Genomic DNA, 19,238 nt, shown 5'->3' with positions numbered 1-19,238 from the left:
ATATAGAAGGCTACCTTTAATCCATTTATACAACTAAGACTGACAAAGTAAAGGAAAGAAGACACAAACAGTTGATTTCAGGAAGTAAACAGCAATCATTGCAGACCCTGCAGACATCAAAAAAATAACCAAGGGGTTAACATGAACAATTCCACATACATTAGTTTAACAACTTAGATGGGACAGGTCAATTCTTTGAAAACACAAAGTACCACAGCTCACTCAACATAAAACAGACAAAATTTAAAGAGCCCTACAGTGATTAATAAAATTGAATTGTTAGTTTTAAAACTCGCAAAAAATATTCAGGCTGAGATGGTTTCACTAGAGAATTATATCAAATATTTTAAAAAGAACACAATTCTATACAACCTCTTTGAGAAAACAGAAGGGGGAACCCTTCCCAAGTCATTTTAAGAAGCTGGTATTTATTATTACCTAATTTACTATATGTTTTTGTTTATTTAAAAATTTTAACATTATATATTTGACATATTAAAGATGTTTCACATACTATATACAAGTAATATGTTAATATAAGTATGTGTTAAGTAGATATTAAGTTATGTAACATATTACATATATGCATATTACATAGCATAAAAATATTGAAAATTTTATTTATATATATTTATTATTACACTGACACCAAAAACCAGATGACAGTATTGAAACAAAATAGACTATAGAACAATATCTCTGAGTACTTAATAAAATACTAACAAATAGAATTCACTATTATTTATATTTATAAATACAATTATACACTATGACCAAGTGGGCTTTATTTCAGAGGTGAAAGGCCAGTTCAATATTTCAAAATCAATATTAATAGGCTAAAAAAGGGAAGTCAGATTGGTGCAGAAAAAGCATTTCACAAGAGTTAACACGTGCTTGTGATAAAACTCCCGGGGGCGGGGGGGGGGGGGGAACAGAGGGCAACTTCCTCAACTTGATAAAGAGCATTTAAAAATTCCTACAGCTAACCTTATCCTTAATGATGAGACTACTTCCCCCTAAGATCAGGAACACAGTAAGAATGTCAGCTCTTATCACTATTTTTCAATACCACACAGTAAGTTCCAGCTAGTGCAATAAGACATGAAAAGGAAACAAAAGCACACAGATCAAAAAGGAAGAAATAAAACTGTTTATATTGGTAGGTAATATGATTGTATACAAGAAAATTCAAGGAATCTCAAAAAAACAAAACCAAACCAAAAATTTCCTACAACCCATAAATGAATTCAAGGTCAAGATTACAGAATATAAAAATCAACTGTATTTCTAATACTAACAACAAACATGTGGGCATCAAAATTAAAAATATAATGCCACTCACAATCACTCAGAAAATACACTTAGGTGGCACCTAAGTGAAGCCTCTGCCTTAGGCTTGGATCATGGTCCTGGGATCTGGGGATCTAGTCCTGTGTGGAGCTCTCTGCTCAGCTGGGAGCCTGCTTCTCCCTCTCCTTTTGCTCCCGCCCCCTGCTTGTGGGAGCATGCCTGCTCTCTCTCTCTTAAATAAAATCTTAAAAAAACATTTACTTAGGTGTCAGTCTAACAAAACACATGAAGGACTTCAATGTTAGTAAGTATACAATGCTGAGCGGAAAAAACAACAAAAACAGTCTAAATAAAGGAGAGATATACTGTGTTCCAGGATTAGAAGACTAGACACAGTAAAGATGTCAATTCTCCCCAAACTGACATGTTTATGAAGTTTGTATCACCATTATGGTAAGGCTGTGGCATAGACAAGCTTATCCTACAGTTTATATGGAAAGACAAAAGAACTCGAACAGCTAAGGAATCACTTCACCTGATCTGAACCTCATTATGCAGCTGCAATAATGATGTCTGTATGGTATCAACACTTGGAGACACACAGACCGATGGAGCAGAACAGAGAACCCAGAAGCAGACCTACACTAAGTCATCAACAGAATTTAAAACTGCAAAACCAGGAATGCCTGGGTGGTTCAGTTGGTTAAGTGTCTGCCTTTGGCTCAGGTCATGATCCCAGGGTCCTTGGATCAAGGCCTGTGCTGGGTGCCCTGTGTTTTACTCTACTCTTCCCCGCTGTTTGTGATCTCTCTCAAATAAATAAATGAAATCTTAAACAAAACAAAACAAAACAAAACAAAAAACAAACAAACAAAAAAACTGCAAAAACTATTCCATGCCAGAAACTTAGCCTTCTCAACAAATGAAGAGGAAGCAACCGGATATCCATAAAGGGAAAAAAATGACACTATGACTTGAGTCTCATACCTTATGCAAAATTAAATCAATATAGGTCACAGACTTAAAGGCAAAACATTATACTATAAAATTTTGGGGGAAATCTTTAGTATCTATGGAAAAGCAAAGAGTTCTTAGGCTTGACTCCAAAAGACAAGCCAGAGAAAGAAAAACATATAAATTGGACTTCGTCAAAATTGAAAACTTTTGCTTTGTAGAAAATTTTGGGGGTATCTGGTGGCACAGTCAACTCAGCATCTGACTCTTAGTTTTGGCTCAGGCCATGATCTTGGGGTCACTGGATCAAGCCCCGTGTCAGGCTCTGTGCTGGGCATAAGGTCTGTCTGAGATTCTCTCTCCCTCTCCCTCTGTACCTCCTGCTTGTGTACACACACACACACACACACACACGCGCGCGCGCGCTCTCTCAAATAAATCTTTTTTTTTTTTTAAGAAAATTTTGTTAGGAGAATGAAAAGATAAGCTACAGAGAGGAAGGAAAGACCAAAAATATATATATCCAGAGTCCATAGTCTGAAAAACAATCTGAGGGGTTTGAAGTGGCGGGGGGGGGGTGGGAGGTTGGGATACCAGGTGGTGGGTATTATAGAGGGCATGGATTGCATGGAGCACTGGGTGTGGTGCAAAAATAATGAATACTGTTATGCTTAAAATAAATAAAAAAAAATATATCCAACAAAGGACTAGCATTTAGATTGTATACTTAAAACAAAAACAGAAACAAATAAAAAAAAAAAAAACCTCTCAAAACTCCACAGGATAAACTCAAACAATCCAACTGGAAAATGGTTTCTACATGGAAGGAGATTCGCTGAAAAACATAGGCAAATGGCAAGTAAGCATGTGAAAGTATTTCTAACACCATTAACCAATAATCAGGCAAATGCAGATCAAAACCATAATGAGGCATCACTATACAATTCCCAGAATGGCTCAAATCAAAAACAGCGGCAACAGCAAATGAGGGCGAGGATGCTCAGAAATCCTACCACCCACACACGGCCGGTGGAACACACTTTTGGAAATTAGTTCAGTTTCTTAAAAAACTTAACACGCAACTACCATATGACTCAGCAATTGTCCTCCTAGGCATTTAGCCCACAAAAAGTAAGATTTATGTTCACACAGAACCCTGTACACCAACATTTATAGTAGTGTTAGTCACAAGAGCCCCAAACTGGAATCAGCCCAGATGCTCTTCATCAGGTGAACAAAGTCTCGTTCGATCCAACCAAGGAATCCTGCTGAGCAGGAAAAAGGCATGAACTGACGGTACATGCTGTAACCTGGAGGGATCCCCAGAGAAACAGTCAGTCCCAAAAGATGATGCCACGCATGACTCCATTTACGGACACTGCTGAAATGACGAGATCACAGACATAGAGAACACAGTAGTGGTTGCCAGGAAGGAGTGTGTGCCTACCCTGGGGCTACAGGAGAGCTCTCTGTGGGGACAGAAATGTGTGTTTCTGAAGCTGTGGCCACACCAATATGGTGTTATCTTTGGAGGCGGTGGTATCCCCCTCTGGATACCCAGTGGTGGTCTCTTAGGAGAGTTTTGTGTGATGTTACCACTGGGGGAATCAGGGAACAGGCACAGGAGAGCTCTGTATTTTTTTCTTAAACCTGTATGTGGGTCTATAATTATCTCAAAATCAATAGCTTTATAAGAAATAAAAGAAGAGGAGACAGTCTCCAACACTGACTCTAAGTCTACTACGGACAGTCCTAACCTGGAGGAAGCACCACAGGGTGGGCTCCAGGCAGGAAATGGAGCAGAAGGAAGAAGGACGCGTTAGCAGCCAAGCTGTCCGGTGTGCTATTTTTTGTGCGGAGAGATCTGTGTTTGGCTAACGCAGATAAAACCAAGCACCACGATGGGTAATGAATTCCTCCTTGTAGTGAGAAGAAGCCAACTGTATGAGACTTGCAGCTGATACCCCTCCTCTTTCTGAGGGGGTCTGGAATTCACAGACCTCCTTGTAGCTGAGCACCAGGAGATGGGGGCCTCATGCACTCGCCTTCAAGCTGGAGGTCAGGGGTACAGAGAGCAGGTATTTGAGGTCTGCTGGCCTCATGCCCCCGTCTCTGTGGGTACAGTAGAATGTGCATTGATTTTACTGATTTATTTTGTTTTGATAATCTGTTTAGTTTGACTTTCTTTTTCTCTTTCCTTGCTTGAAGTTGAATGACACATACATCAAATATAGAGTATGTGTTTCATATGTTAAGTGTGCAGGGCTTCACAGCTACAAAAGGGTTTAACAGGAGCAGGTGAACAGCCATATTACAGAAAGATTATACAAGAAGATAACCTAATGTGAACTAGTTAAATACTTATGTCTACTTACATCAAATTTGATGTGGTTTTATGATAACGGGTATTAACTTTAAGGCTCTAAATCACAAAGAGGTTATTTGACTCCAATCTGTGATAATTACAGTCACCTGATGAGGGTTTCCTCAGCATGAATTAAGCTAGAAGGTGGGGGAATGACCATATTCCAAAATAGAAAAAATGAAATGAATATATGCTATTAATGTGCTTTTAATTTTCCATGAGAAATTTAAATGAGATAATAGGGAAAGCTATCAAATATATAGAAATGGGTTTCTATTTAAGTCAACCATTCAGGCAAAGATGGACACTGACCATGGAGTAGAGATCCCAGAAACAAGCCTACTTATTTATGACTGATCAGGTATTACAAATGCCTGGGAGAAGAGAACAGAGAATTTGGTAAGTAACAGCTGGACATTTGGGTATCCACGTGGGGCATAAATATGAAGTTGAACCCCTACCTGAAAACATGCACAAATATTGTTTTCAGGTAAATTAATGCAAGTGTAAAAGGCAAAATTTTGAAAGTTCATTCATCATCTGAAGGGGAAGGGAAGGATTTCTTAAATAAGGTACAATAAATGGAAGCAAAAGGGGAAAAAAGAAGGTCAGACCATTCAGGAACACAGACAAAATACAGATCAGAAACAAATGGCCTCCAAGCCAACCGAAACAGCTAAACACAAAGCCAAAGGCTTTAGTCTTTGGGAGAAAACTCATTCATTACTGACTTGTCTTTATATTCATTTCAAGGAAGCACTAACTTCCCAGACTGCAGCTGATTAGAAGCATATACCAAGGAGGACAGTGAGCCACAGGCACAATGACAACCAGGTCCTGAGAGCAAAGGCAACCACTGACCAGGAAACGAGCCAGGAAGTGACTCTAACAGCACAGCACACTTGTTCAGCAATTGATTGCCAATGACGACCTTGAATCTTCCAGAAAATGACATCATAGTGAGTAGACAAGATGGCCTTTGCCTTCCTAGTTTCTCCCACAAACAACAGTTTGGCTTTTCAGATTTCCAAAGGTTGGAAAGGAGGCAGAGGTGGGTGGCCTTGACCACAGGATTCGGTCCATGTTCCATTTCCTGGCAGAAGAAATGTGTCACGCGGGGACAGTGGGGTCATCTGAGAGGACTCTGTGGTTTCCAGCTGGTGTGTGACACCAGCAAGGGAGATAACACTGAAGGAGGAATCCATTTTACGGCAAAATAAAATGATTGCAGATTCAGATAGACTGAACTTAAAATGCCCGTGAGCCAACACGGTAGGGATGTGGGGGAAGCAGTCCTAAGGCGGAGGTGCCAAGTGTCCGCTACGTCCGAGTCCCAGGACCCCACGCGAGCTCAGCCTCACCTAAGGCGGAGGCAAAATCAGTCGGCTGCGACTGAAGATGGTGCTGCAGATGAGAAGCACGACAGCCCTTCCCAGAAGCTTGGCTGTGATGGGATGAAGAGACGGGTGTTCAGGGGGCTTGCAGAGCACGAGGCAAGCAAACTGGAAGTTACCAGGAGCAAAAGAAAGGATGGTTGGTGGTATAAGTCTGAAAACTTGAGGGATGAGGGCCAAAGCAGGAGGCAGGGACTGGTCCCAGACACAAAGAGAGACGTCCTTGCCTCTGCTACTACAAGAGAAGGGTCAAGGGAGAGCATGAGGTTAAGTCACTTTCCGGGTTGAAGCAGGGAAGGCGAGGAGATGTGGTTCCCCAGCAGGGCCTGTTCCCCCTCCCTCTCATCTACCAGACATGAGAAAAGGGGCTTGAACAGATTAGTGAAGGTTTAAAACAGCAGGTGGAGAGAAAGGGCAGGACGGCCAGGGAAGGAAGAGGATCACTAAGTACTACTGAGAGTCCCTCGGAAGCAGACGGTTAATCCACAGAACTGAATTGAAAGAGAGCTCTGTCCATGCAGCAGCAGGCAAGGCAGGCTGGGAAGCAGCATGTACAGCTGAAGGATGGAGAAGGAAGGGGTGGGAGGAAAGGTCGATGGTGTCCTATTTGGAGAGGGGACAGCTCATCACCTGGCAGGGGGGATAGGGGTGCCCAGGAGGCCGGAGCTCCAGGAAAGACTGGGTGGAAATGAGCGGAATTGGACACGTGAGCTGCCAGGGAAGTAACTCCAGCGCGGGCAGCAGGGAGGAAGTTAGGAACCGGGCACTGAGCCGCGCTCTGACTGCTCTGCAGGGACACGGCAGTCACTCAGGAGCAGTGAGGAGTGGGAGTGGAGAGTGAGGCCCTACGCCAGGTGACGCTGCAGAATACGAAATGACCCCAAGGTCATCAAGCAACAGCAAAGAGAAGGAGCCAGCAGAGCAACAGAAGATGGCCCTTCAGAGAAAAAAATGTTCTGGCACACTGGTCAGAGAGGAGCTGCACTGTGAAACTTGGCCAAGTGCTGGCTTGGGGAAGGGAGAAGGGTTGGGCAGCAGCGGAACACGTGACCTGTGGAGGGTGTCAGGCAAAATAAGGAAAGGTAGGCAGGAGTAACAGCAAAGCCTAACTCTGGCCCTCTGCTGGTCTGCTTGAGCCTGAATTAAATGCCAGAGGAGAGGAATGGTGACATCCGTGGATTTCACATTTGCAGCAAAGACTCTGATCGTTGCTCAAGGTCAGGGACACCATCTGCAATTTTGCTGAAGGCCTCATCGGGATCAAACCTGCTGTGGGCCAGGTGTGTGCATGCAGGTGAGGTAGCAGGTGACTGAGTCTGGTGAGCCACCCAGCACGGCAACTGCAAGTTTGGAGTTGTTTTCCACATGATATAACAACATATAAAAAAAGAAATAATGCTCCCGAAGTGGAAAACTGTCCCAAAAGGAAGTCAGTAGCCAGGTCAGTACAGAGAAACAAAGAAACCTAATAAAAACAATTACCCTTCATCAAGAAACAAGTTTAGATACTTTAAAGAGTACAATGTTTCATTTGATTCTGATACATGAGGATAAAACTGTATTAAGAAGGGTAAGTAGTGGGGTGCCTGGGTAGCCCAGTTGTTAAGGGTCCGCCTTCCGCTCAGCCATGATCAAGATCATGATCCCTCTCCCCTGGCTTGGGTTCCCTCTCTCGCTGTCTCTCTCTCTGTCAAATAAATAAATAAAATCTTAAAAGAAAAAAAAAGGGAAAAGTAGTTTGTGAAATGTTTCAGAGAACACTCCAACTAGTGTAATTAAAAGAGACAAGTTGAACAGTTAGTTTTTTATTTGAGGATACATACACAGAATGCTGTCTTTCTGAACTGTGACTATGAAGCAAGCCTCAAGTTCTACAACAATATCTGCAATTACACAGAGATCACATGGATCTGGGAAAGTGTCCCTCCTCGACGGTGAAGTTCTTCCGCGTTGGTCTGGAGGGCCACACTTCAGTCCCTGCTATTCTCTGTGTCCTAGTTTCATGCTGAATTCAGAGAAGTCTGACTCATATTAAATGTTCAACGCTTGTCCAGAGCATGCACTAAAGCAATGACATCCAATGGGAATGTTTATTCTGGGTCACCACTGACCCTAGATTCTATGGAGATTTCTATACAAGACAGAGAAGCCGAGTAACAGCCCGACTGCCCTCGGGCACACGAGGCAGGGCAGATCTGAGTCCAGATTCTGGTTCCACCTCTCCCAGCTCCAGGACTGGACCTCTCAGGTTCCTTACCCATCAGTGGGCCCGTGTCCACCTCACACAGTTGCAAGGATCGGAGACACCGCCACAGAGCACTCTGTGTACACACTGCTCTAATGTCACCCTTCATCTAGAGGTAAGAGAATTCAGCCTCTGTACACCAACAGCTTTTCAATGAGGAACAACTTCTAGTATAACCAGGGAAACAGAGCCAGAGGTTAACACCAGAAGACTCTTACTCTTCAACCAGCCCACACTCTGAAAGCTTGTTTAGTCATGCAACAGCCAGAAATAATGCTGTTCTTGGGACAATGTAATAGGGAAAATTCACTTTATTATTGTATGCTACATGCCAGAGAAAATACTCTAACTCACCAAACTTTTATAGGTGTAAACATTGAAAGGAACTTGTATGCATAATAACAAAAGACAATTTAATATCAATTTTACTAATAAAGCCTTAGCAATGTCTCAACTTACGAATGTCTCTACAGAACTGAATATAAAGAATATGGACTTCATTCTCAAAAAGGTAGAGTATCCTACATTACATATGTATTTATGACGAGTTACTTAAGGTGCTAATATATGAAAAGCGGAAAAATGACAGTTGCCAAATAGCCAACTTCTGTTTGCCCCCAAAGTATTATCATGGTCACAGTGACTCTGAAGAGGGTTGTCAGTCTTCAAAACACCACGTGTTTTTAGTCCATTCACAAAGACAATAAGAACTAAGAACACCTGTAGGTATATCGTGTCTATAAAATGACAAGAGAAATTTCAGTTTTTCTAAGACAAGGGACTCTGATGTGTGTGCACGTAGCCAAGGTGGATGGAGGCCCACGCTCTCTCAACTGCTGGGCTGCTTTCTCTGCCTACTTCCTCACTGGAGGAAGAGGGGCGTGAAGGAACACTTAGGTCCATCATTTTCAGGAAGATCACTACCCAGAACAAACAGCTGAAACTGTGCATTTTTTGCAGACTGTGGTAGATGCTGCTGTAGTAGAGGTTATCTGCCTAATGGCTACTCCTGCAAGGAGCCAAAGTAACAGGGGAACGTGACCCCAAAACTGGAGACAGGCTTTGGTTATTTTAAGCCAATTACGGTCATTTGGAGCCAGAGACTTGGTTAGAAATACATACAGGCTTAGGCTAAACAGTGTGACTTGTTACCCTGGCCACATAATTGGCCTAGGGGTAGGCACCTGACCCCACGAGGCCCAACCAGATGAACAGGAAGGACTATTACTCCATAAATGCAGCAAAGAACTCCTTTTGTCCATGGCTACGGGAAGGCACACACAGATTACAAGGAACAGCTATTTTGTCACCAAGGGGAATGACACCAATAGAGCTAGCTAGAGGACAGACATGGGAAGCACTTAGGTCCTTGCTGACACAGCTGAGCTTCTGAATCAGCCAATCCTGAAACCTCCTCATCTATAGTTATTTGAAAAACAAAACAAAACAAAACTTTTTCATATTACCTACGGCATACTGAGTTGGGTTCTCTACCCCCTGCAGTGGAAAGCATTCCACTTGATAAAATGATCAAAAAAGCTAATCACCTATTATCTAGTAAACAGAAATCTTGTTAAGCATAATTTTATAAAAATTCTTCTATTTTTTGGTCACAGAGTATCAATTTACAATCAGAAGGTTGTTAGGTAAGCAAGGATTTAGAGCGAGGGGAGTTCATCCCCCGCTAGTTACTCGGGTACCACCAAATACCGGCCATTTGAGTGTTCAGTGGCCATGGATTCAGATCCTGAATCATCTACCACCACAGGAGGGGCTTTCTGCCCCTAAGAGCCCCCTGGCTACTGAGCAGGAAGCCAGTGTCCCCACAATGTGCCTGATGGACACACCAAATCCTGCCTCCCCGGTTTGTTCACCTCCACCGTTGACCAACTCCCCCCACTGATCAACATGTTCCCTCCTTGGGTTCGCTCAATGGGGCAGCAGCACGCAAGCCCTGTGACTCCAGAAAGCCCGGGAAGGACTTCCAGCTCTCTGCTCCCACACCCTGGGAACTGCTTCCAGAGTTCAAGCCTCAGAAGGGAAATTTGTTTCTTAAAAGATGCATTGTGTGACCTCTTCAATTCAAGCAAAGGTGGTCTATGGAAAAAGGCTTTTTTTTTTCTTTTTAAATTTTATTTATTTGTTTCAGAGAGAAAGAGAGAAAGAGCGAGCCAGGTGAGAGGCAGAGAGAGAGGCCAGAAGAAGAAGCAGACACTTGCTGGGCTCTACCTCAGCACCCCAAGAACATGACCTAAGCCAAAGGCAGTGGAAGGGGTTTTAATTAGTTGCATTTATATTATACACAATGTAAAAACTGTTTGACTTCTACCATAATGAAAGGAAGACTATGTGACCAGGGTTTTCTATTAACATGGTCTTTGTTTCATATTCTGTACCGTAGAGGAAAAAGGCTGCTCTCGAATGGAATCCAGTCAAAGGTGCTTTCAGCAGTCTCTGAAGGCTGTGTCTGGGAGCCATTCACCACACCAGGGACAGAAAGTCACCTCAACAGTCCCCTGCCTTTAAAGAACTTATGGTCTCATCTTGAGAGAAAAATTTTCTTTGTCACAATTGAGATTTAACCAAATTATAAAACAGATATTCAAAGTCCCCGGGATGCCTGACTGATTCAGTCAGTACAGTGTGTGACTCTTGATCTTGGGGTTGTGGGTTCAAGGCCCATACTGAGTGTAGAGATTAGTTAAAAATAAATAAATAAATAAATAAAAAGATATGCAAAGTTCCCACAGGCAGTGCCAATATGTAGTATTTATTTTCTGAGGACTCCTTTAATAACAGGCATAAGCAAATGAACAAGAGAAACAGGACAGTAACTAAGGGAGCACATTACATATAATAATATTTTAAATTATAACACGGGAGAGAGAGGCCTTGCTTTAAAGTTCCCAATGTTTTTCTACATGATTAAAAATTCATATTTGAAACATTACAAACCGCCTTCTTAAAACACATCTTCTCGTTCATAATGTATTAGGACTTCATGAATACTCTACCCTCCCCCCATAGCTAAATATCATTTGCTGCTTTTTAAGACTTAAATTCCAAAGATGCAGCACACAAGAGAAATAGAAAGAATCCAAAGACGGACAAAACTGAGTACTGTCACACAAGGGTTGACCATTCTGAGTGGAGGAGTTGCTCTTGGCAACTTAAAAGTTGCCACCACAAAGCATTCTTTCTCCGGGTGTCAAAGTCCTCGCTATCAGGGATGTATTGCTATCGGTCAAATCTCTCCACGTAAATTTATTGTAGTTTGGGAAGCTTATGGGGGGATTACAAAGGAAAAAATGTGCAGTTACACAGTGTTTATTTGATTTATTTGTTATAGTGCCACCGTAGGTTATTCTCTACTTTTGCCTTACTCTATCTATCCTTTAAATAACAGTACCTTGCGTGTCATTTTAGCTTTTAAATTATATTCACAGCTACAGAGAAGCAAAAAAGTATTCTTCAAATATACAGAACATATCCATTATCGAGATCATACTGATGGAGAAAGCAGTGACAGAGAAGCACTGCAAAACACAGATGATTCAAAGGTTTTCCCCAAACTGTTTCCACTGGCATGTATCCTAATGGAGTTCTCAGGAATGGGGGAAAAAAATCCATTCCAATAGCCTAACCAATCTCTAGGGGATGGGGTATAAGAAATAATTCAAGAAACATCAGCTTTCTTCTCATTCCAAAGAAATATTCAGAGCACAGACCATCAACACACCAGCCTGGTTACCTATGATAAAAGCAACCAGTACAGTACTGAACCTTGCATGAGAATCCCATTATGGCTAATCCCATACAAAGGGCCTAAAGCGCAAGATACTTTCCCCAAAATGTGGGTGACATGGTCCCTCACAGTAAAGATGTTACCATTATTATTTTTAGAAGTAAAGTTCACTTTGATGCTCACACAGAACCATTTTCCAAGGAGCACAAAAAGCTTTGGAAATACCATTTACTTAAATCGCTATGTTATTCCTATGAAGCTATGGCATATGTTAGCAGTCTGGGTCCCCAAATAAATTTTACCTAGCCCCTTCCAACATGCCCCTGCCAGAACCCACTGAACTCATCCCTGCCCAAGGAGTCTGTCTCTGTACCTGCCCACAGGCAGGAGATGCTGTTTATCACCAGTTACGTGGCCTCCAGCCGCAAGAGGCAAACCTCTAGGACAACTGCTCTAGTCCCGTGGTGAAGAACCTTGGATGATGGGTCTTCTTGCCTTATAATCCACTAAGCTGGCCCCAACTTCACCTTCCCTTGCCTCTTCTATGTTAAGGGGTCAGTTTAAAAGACAGAAACCAAGTGGACTCAGGACACAGGATGCTGAAGAATTCTCTTAGGCAAATGGGTACATGGGACAGACAGAAGGGAATAGGGGTGGGTAATTAATTGGGTTTGGGACACATTGTGTTAGGATACCACAGGCCATACAAATAGAATAGTTAGGTAGGAAGCTGAATATAAGATAGTAAGCTTGAGTAAATGATATGACTGGAAAAAAAGATTTAGGAATAAGACATTCACAGGCAAGGACTGATAGGCTTTATAGTTCAAATGACCATGAAAAATATCAGCAACTTCTGCTTTTCTAAAGAACAATATTTTCAAACGTCTATGGCCTTGGAGCCATTATATAGCACAGGGTCTTGATACTCAATCCGGCACCTGCCTGGCTTGGGAGCTGATCAGGTGCAGGACCTCATCCACCCCACACCTACTGAATCAGAATCTGTGTCTTCACATACCAGAGGACTCAGGGGCCCATCAGTTTGAGACCACTGCTATAGTGCTCCCCAAACTCTGGTTCTTAAAATGTTCATCCATTTTCAGCAAATGAGACAAAGAAAAATACAAACATTAAATGTAATAAATGCATTCAATTTAGAGAAATGTTCTTTATCCTGATGTTATATGCTTTCTTTGTTGATCTTGTTTACACGCCCTGTCTTTTCTGAAATTAAGGTAACGGCCATCTTGGCAATTTCTCTAACAGTAAGTTACTTAATACTTTATTGGTTCCACGTAACTTTAGAGATGTTACTTCCTTTGCCCAAAATATCTTCCTTCCTCTGCCTCACCTATTAAGCCCCAAATTCTCCATGAGTCATATTCTAACTACCAAAGCCTATGTACTAGCTTCTTAGGGCCATTATAGCAAAATACCACAGACCGGAAGGCTTAAAATGAGAGAAACCTATTGTCTAACAGCTCTAGAGGCTGGAAGTCTGAAATCAGATGTCAGGAGGTCCATGCTTTCCCAGATCCTTTCTCCAGGAAAGGATCCCTCCTTGCCTCTTCCTAGCTTCTGGTGGTGGCGAGCCATCCTTGGTGATCTCTGGCTTATAGCATTTACTCCGATCTCAGCCTGCATCTCTGTATCACATTCTCTCTGCATGTGTCTATGCCCAAATTTCTCTCATTTTACAAGAATACCAGTCTTTGGATTAGGGCCTACCCTAACCCAACAGGACCTCATCTCAACATGATTACATTACACCTATTTCCAAATAAGATCACATTCACAGGTACCTGGCGTTCGGACCTGAACATATTTTTGGGGGGATACAATTCAACCCACAACCATCAACAATGATGTATTCCTAGAAGAAAATCTCTTGCTATTTCTCCAAATTACGTGGTAAGTACTGTAATATAGTGCTTTCAAAATAAAGCACAAAATAAAAATATTAAGACTATATTGTAATAAAAATCAGCCCAAGACTCACCATTTGTGTTCCTGTTTCACAAATTGTATTCACTATAGGAAGCATAAACTCCAAAGTGCAGAGATTTTTCCTAATGGTAGACCGCTTTAGCACTTACTTTCTTCTTCCCTAGCATTTTTGGCACCACTTATATTTTTTTAGCACCTTTCTGACCATCATTGCTTGGTACTACCTATTCAACTTGTTAATTCTGTCTCAAAGTCTTGGTGTCAGGAATTATTTAGGGCCAATTTCTGACCTCCCAAGTCTTAGATGGCTGGAGTTCCTCAGGAAGTTCTAAGCCACACTAACTGGCAAGGCTTTAAGAGTGCAGTGAATCTAACAATATGTGGGAAACACTGTTTCAGTTTAGAGATATTCAGATCCAGGGTTTCAATCTGAAACTTATCTAAGATTTCAATTTTGTATTACAATATTATATACAATATTCAATATTATATGGTTATATAGTTTCAAGGCAACAAAATGTTGACTGCTACTCAGTCTATGGAAGATGAAATATTGCCTTAACATGCTAAAAAACAGGTAGATATAGCTCATAAATGGTTCTCTGTAAGCACTGGCTCTTAAATTTTCATCCTATTCCTGTTGAGCTAAACAGAGCCTCCTTTTCTGGAAGAAAAAAATAACCCTAGAGCACAAAGGAGTTTAAAGGTTAGGCACACATTCGTTTGCCAGCTATCTAAGAGTCAAATGATTGTTTTACTTTTGGGGGAACAATGCTGTGCAAATATGGTCAGTGATAAGTGAAGGTGACACCTTAGGACTTTTGGTTGGTTCTTAAATTTTTATTTTAGGTCCGCAATTTCAATGACCACATTTGCTGTTTCTAAAACTAATTCTCTATTCCATTAGTTTCCTCTAAATTACCTCTATTAGAGGTAATTGCAAGTAAAAAAGTAAAAATGTACTTGGGAGGTATCATGACATAAGAATACTGTTGATTGGGGACGCCTGGGTGGCTCAGTTGGTTGGACGACTGCCTTCGGCTCAGGTCATGATCCCGGAGTCCCGGAATCGAGTCCCGCATCGGGCTCCCAGCTCCATGGGGAGTCTGCTTCTTCCTCTGACCTTCTCCTCGCTCATGCTCTCTCTCTCTCACTGTCTCTCTCTCAAATGAATAAATAAAATCTTTTTTTTAAAAAAAAGAATACTGTTGATTGAAGTCTTTGGATCAGGGCACATGTGTGGCTCAGTGGGTTAAAGCCTCCACCTTCAGCTCAGGTTATGATTTCAGGGTCCTGGGATCGAGCCCCACATCGGGCTCTCTGCTCAGTGGGGAGTCTGTTTACCCCCTCTCTCTCTGCCTGCCTCTCGGCTTACTTGTGATCTTTGTCAAATAAATAAATAAAAATCTTAAAAAAAAAAAAAAAAGCCTTTGGATCATCATTTAATCAGTCAATCCGTGATGTTCAAGAGTTCAGTTAACTGTGTCTAAAGTCAAGTAGAGATGCGTGATATTTTATCAAGGTTATTTCATATAAGATAAATGAAAAATCTTTATCTCCCAAAGTCTTCCAGTCCTTTCTTACTAATTTATAACCCCCACTTGGTTTTCTTATTTAGACTCCCCCCCGCCAAGGATCCAGGTTAAAGAAAAAAAAAATGTGGGGTAAGGAGCACTTGAAAATAAAGAAAAGCAAAAGTACAGCTGAAAATTGCTAGAGAAATGTATTTTCTTTACAAATTCTCTGACTGTGGTTCTCTATAGGAAGAACCAGACAACATAGATGTACAGTTCCATGTATAGCAATGACAACATGAAAAACTGCCATCGACTTCCTGGAGGGTTTCCTAAGCCTTCTAGGAACAGATGTAATGCCCAATGGCACCAAGAACAGGGCAAGCACAAGTCACAGGAGGGGCTGAAGGTGAAGCAAATGAGACCTCACCCCTCTTAGAAGAAAGATGGAAATGTTCCAAAGGCCCTCTCTGCCACACCCTCACCTTTGTCCCACTGTTTCGGCTCCCCTTATTGGAACTCCATTTCTCTCCGTGGCTGTCTGGGCCTGGGTATCTGCTGTTCAGCCATGAGAATTGCTTCCTACCTCCCCAGTCTGGGTCAGATTTCCTTCTAACATTCTTTCCCAAATCACGCTCCTTCAGAACTCCTTCCTGCCTGAAGTTTTAACTACTCATTCTTAGGTTCATGATGCCCTTAACTCTGTATCCCCCACTAGACTGCATGCTCCAAGAGGAGAACCACGCCTGTTGTGCGGCCCGCAGTGTGGACAGCGCCTCCCAGCACCTGCCGGCTCCATCACGCCATTCCTCGCCTATTTGTGAAAGGAGCACAGCAAGGCCAGCACAAGTGATCCGAGATCAGGTACACGCTTTTGAACTCGAACCTCTCCCTGGGATTGTAAAAGTCCCAATCAAAGACTTAATCTGAGAATGCACACATCTGAACAAGTGATTAGAGGCCGGTAAACACCTCCTCAAGCCCGATGCAAACGAGACGTGTAGGGTAGTATTTGTTCTTACCACGCAGGGCTAAACCACCACAAAACAAAAACACAGTGTATGAATTGGGAAGGCTTTCGACTACTCAAAAATTATTTGTGGAGACCCCTCCAGGGGTGGCTGTTTTAGGGGAAGCAAAGATTAAACAGATAGGGCTCTGCTTCCAGGGTGTTTATGGTTTCAAAAAGGCACATTTATAAATAGCCGTAATGCAACCCAGAAAGGACTAAAAAGCTGGAGCGACTGAGAAACAGCAGTGAATGAGGCGAGAGGTCTCCGAAGGAAGGCGTGGATTGGTCGATCACTTCTATCGATCACTTCTCCTTGTAATCCCAGGGCAAAGAAAGGAATTCCAAACCAGGAAAGGTCACGCTGGAAGACTGGGGGAACACACTGAAATGCAGGCGTCGCCCTAAGTCCTTCCCATCCTGGCCGGGCACAACCTCGCCGAGGAAAGTCTGGAGCTGGCTTCCCAAACCCCGAGCCACGGAAACAGGGCGAGGAAAGGGGAAACCCCACGGGTGCGAGCGCAGAGGGAAGGCGGGAGGAAACTTGAAACAGCAGGTCACGTCAGTGCCACACACAGCCCGGCCCGCATCCCCAGCCCCCGCGCCCCCAGCCCCCGCGCCCCCGGCCCCCCGAGCCCGCGCGCACGGGCGCGCACCGGCGCGCCCCCGCGCGCCCCAGCCCGCCGCGCCCTGCCGGCCTCCTACCGTAGGTCTCCGACATGGCCGTCTGCGACATCTTGGGAGCGGCACCGCCTCTCGCTCAGTCGCCAGCGGCAGCTCGGGCTGGCGGGAGAGGAGGGTCCGGGTCGTCCTCCGCGTCTCGGTGGAGGCGGCGCGGGGCAGGGGACCGGAGAAGGGACGGGCCCGCGGTCCCCACGGCAACGGCCAGCCACCCCGCGGCTGCGGCCCTGCCGGACTGCCGGCTCCGCGCAGGCGCACGGCCTCCACCCCCACGCCGGGCCGGGACGAGGACCGGGGAAGGAGGGGGGAGGAGGGGGGATGATGGGGGAGGCGGAGGAGGAGGAGAGGGGGCGCGAGGCCCGGCCCCCGCCGTGGTCGCGCGTGCGCACGCGGCCCCAAGCGGTGCGAGGCGCGGGGAGGCGGGACCCGGGGCGGGGGGCGCGCGGGGAGGCGGGGCCTGGACTCCGGGCGCGGACGGAGGGGCGTGGCTGGCCAGGGTCGGGTGGCCGGGGTGGGGAGGGGCCGGCGATGTGCAGGCTTGCGGGTGACCGAGCTTTGGACTGCGGGGTCTAGCTCTCGGGCGGAGGTGGCAGAGTGCGGGCAGTGGGAACGGAGTCCTGCGGGAGCGGCCCTCTTCGGCAAAGACTTGGTCGTCGTCCTTGGCGGCTCCCGGGCAGGAAAAGACTTCCTCCCACGGACTACTTTGTGATCAGAGAGCGTGTTAACGTGTAACTAGGACGCAGTAGCCCCAGGTGCCCAGCTGGAGAGGCTGGCGGACCTGCGGGGAAACTGAGCTTTCAGCCCAACCTGCCAGGCCCTCTCCTGTAGGGCCGGGCTGGTGTCTGGAGAAAACTCGGAAGCTTACGGTGCGCAGGTGCTGGGAGTCCCCCTAAGCCCATAGATATTGGCCCCTCCGCGGCGCAGTGTAGGGGAATCTGGCTTATAAGCAGGAAGCATCCCTTGGTCCTCAACTAAGGTTAGGAGTCGATGGCTGGGGATTCTGATTTAAGGCGCACAACTGTCTTCAGAATCCTCTTCTGCTGAAAATGCAGCGAGAAACATTAGGAAGAGAATTTTGGTTGGGAGTTTGCTTGGCCTGAGCCTGGTCAGGGCCACATCGTATCACCTAAGACCCAACTTTATTCAAAAGATATAGTAGAATACTAAAAATAGGCCTTGGCTAAGCTCCTAAGTAACTTGGACTGTGGTGAAGTGCTAGTAAATACATTTTTTTCCTGTCCATTTGGCTCCGTCCTCCACGTAAATTGACATCACACTTCACTGAGGTCTTCCCTTCTTCCCCAATGGCCATTTGGCTCTATATTTTATTCTTTCTGATCCAAATAGCAAATAAATATATCCTTGCTTCTAAACAACAGATAAGGCCCCATGTTGAAATATTGTGAGAACTGTAATTTCCCGGAATTATTTTGTATGTTTCTTGCTCAACGGGCTCAGATACTTTGTTGCTTTTTTATTTGGGTTTCTGCCCGTTAGTTTTAATTGACACTACTGAGTGCAGCAGTCTAATCTGATTGAAACTATTTCCAAAGAAAGACAGGGATCCCATTCTTTAGATCTAAGTTTTCTTCCTTCTCGAAGCTTCCGTGGGTAAGAAAGGAAATCACCAGATTATTGACTGAAACCGGACTCAAGATCTCTGAAACCTGGACAGAGTGATAGAAATAAAAATTAAGCTGCTAATTCAAAGCTGAGAACAGTTTCCTATTCTGTGGACCATGAAGACTTACGGAGACCTTTCTGGAAAACTCTTTGTTTTGGAAAAACTGCCCAAAGAAATCATTTAGTTTACAAAGAAAAAGCCAGATATCACAACTGGAAAAGGAAATACTTGAGCTGAGATTTGAAGGAGCTAAGTTTTTTGAATAATAAGGTGGAAGAGCCTTTGCCTCCTAGTCACCTGGGATCTTTGAGAGAAAATAAATTTATCCTAAAAATTCTCAGAGATCGCTTTGATGCTGAGGTGCTATTGATTGTGTGAAAGGAAAACTTGTTGCAAAATTCGTGTTTTCTCCAGTTATTGCCTTCATTCTCTTTAGGGGAAGTCTGTGACCCAGTAAAAGTAGGTTT

At 44.0% G+C, this 19,238-nt stretch overlaps 1 protein-coding gene across 2 annotated transcripts in view; it reads right to left on the bottom strand.

Moving 5' to 3' along the window:
- The window catches only part of RAB4A (RAB4A, member RAS oncogene family), a 46,975-nt gene extending 29,457 nt beyond the window's left edge, over positions 1 to 17,518 (bottom strand). The window contains exon 1 of one of the 2 annotated variants that reach the window (XM_045087085.1): positions 17,172 to 17,518. In XM_045087085.1, the coding sequence (XP_044943020.1) occupies positions 17,172 to 17,202 (31 nt within the window). In that variant the 5' untranslated portion in view covers positions 17,203 to 17,518. The remainder of the gene's footprint in view (positions 1 to 17,171) is intronic. The other variant, XM_045087086.1, reaches the window with a different exon arrangement.
- Positions 17,519 to 19,238: the final 1,720 nt, after the last annotated feature.

Source organism: Mustela putorius, unplaced genomic scaffold (genome assembly GCF_011764305.1).
Source record: "Mustela putorius furo isolate JIRA1106 unplaced genomic scaffold, ASM1176430v1.1 tig00001033_pilon_pilon_pilon, whole genome shotgun sequence".
NCBI lineage: Eukaryota > Metazoa > Chordata > Mammalia > Carnivora > Mustelidae > Mustela > Mustela putorius.
Note: the sequence above shows the minus strand (reverse complement) of the source record. Positions and strands in the feature narration are given on the sequence as shown.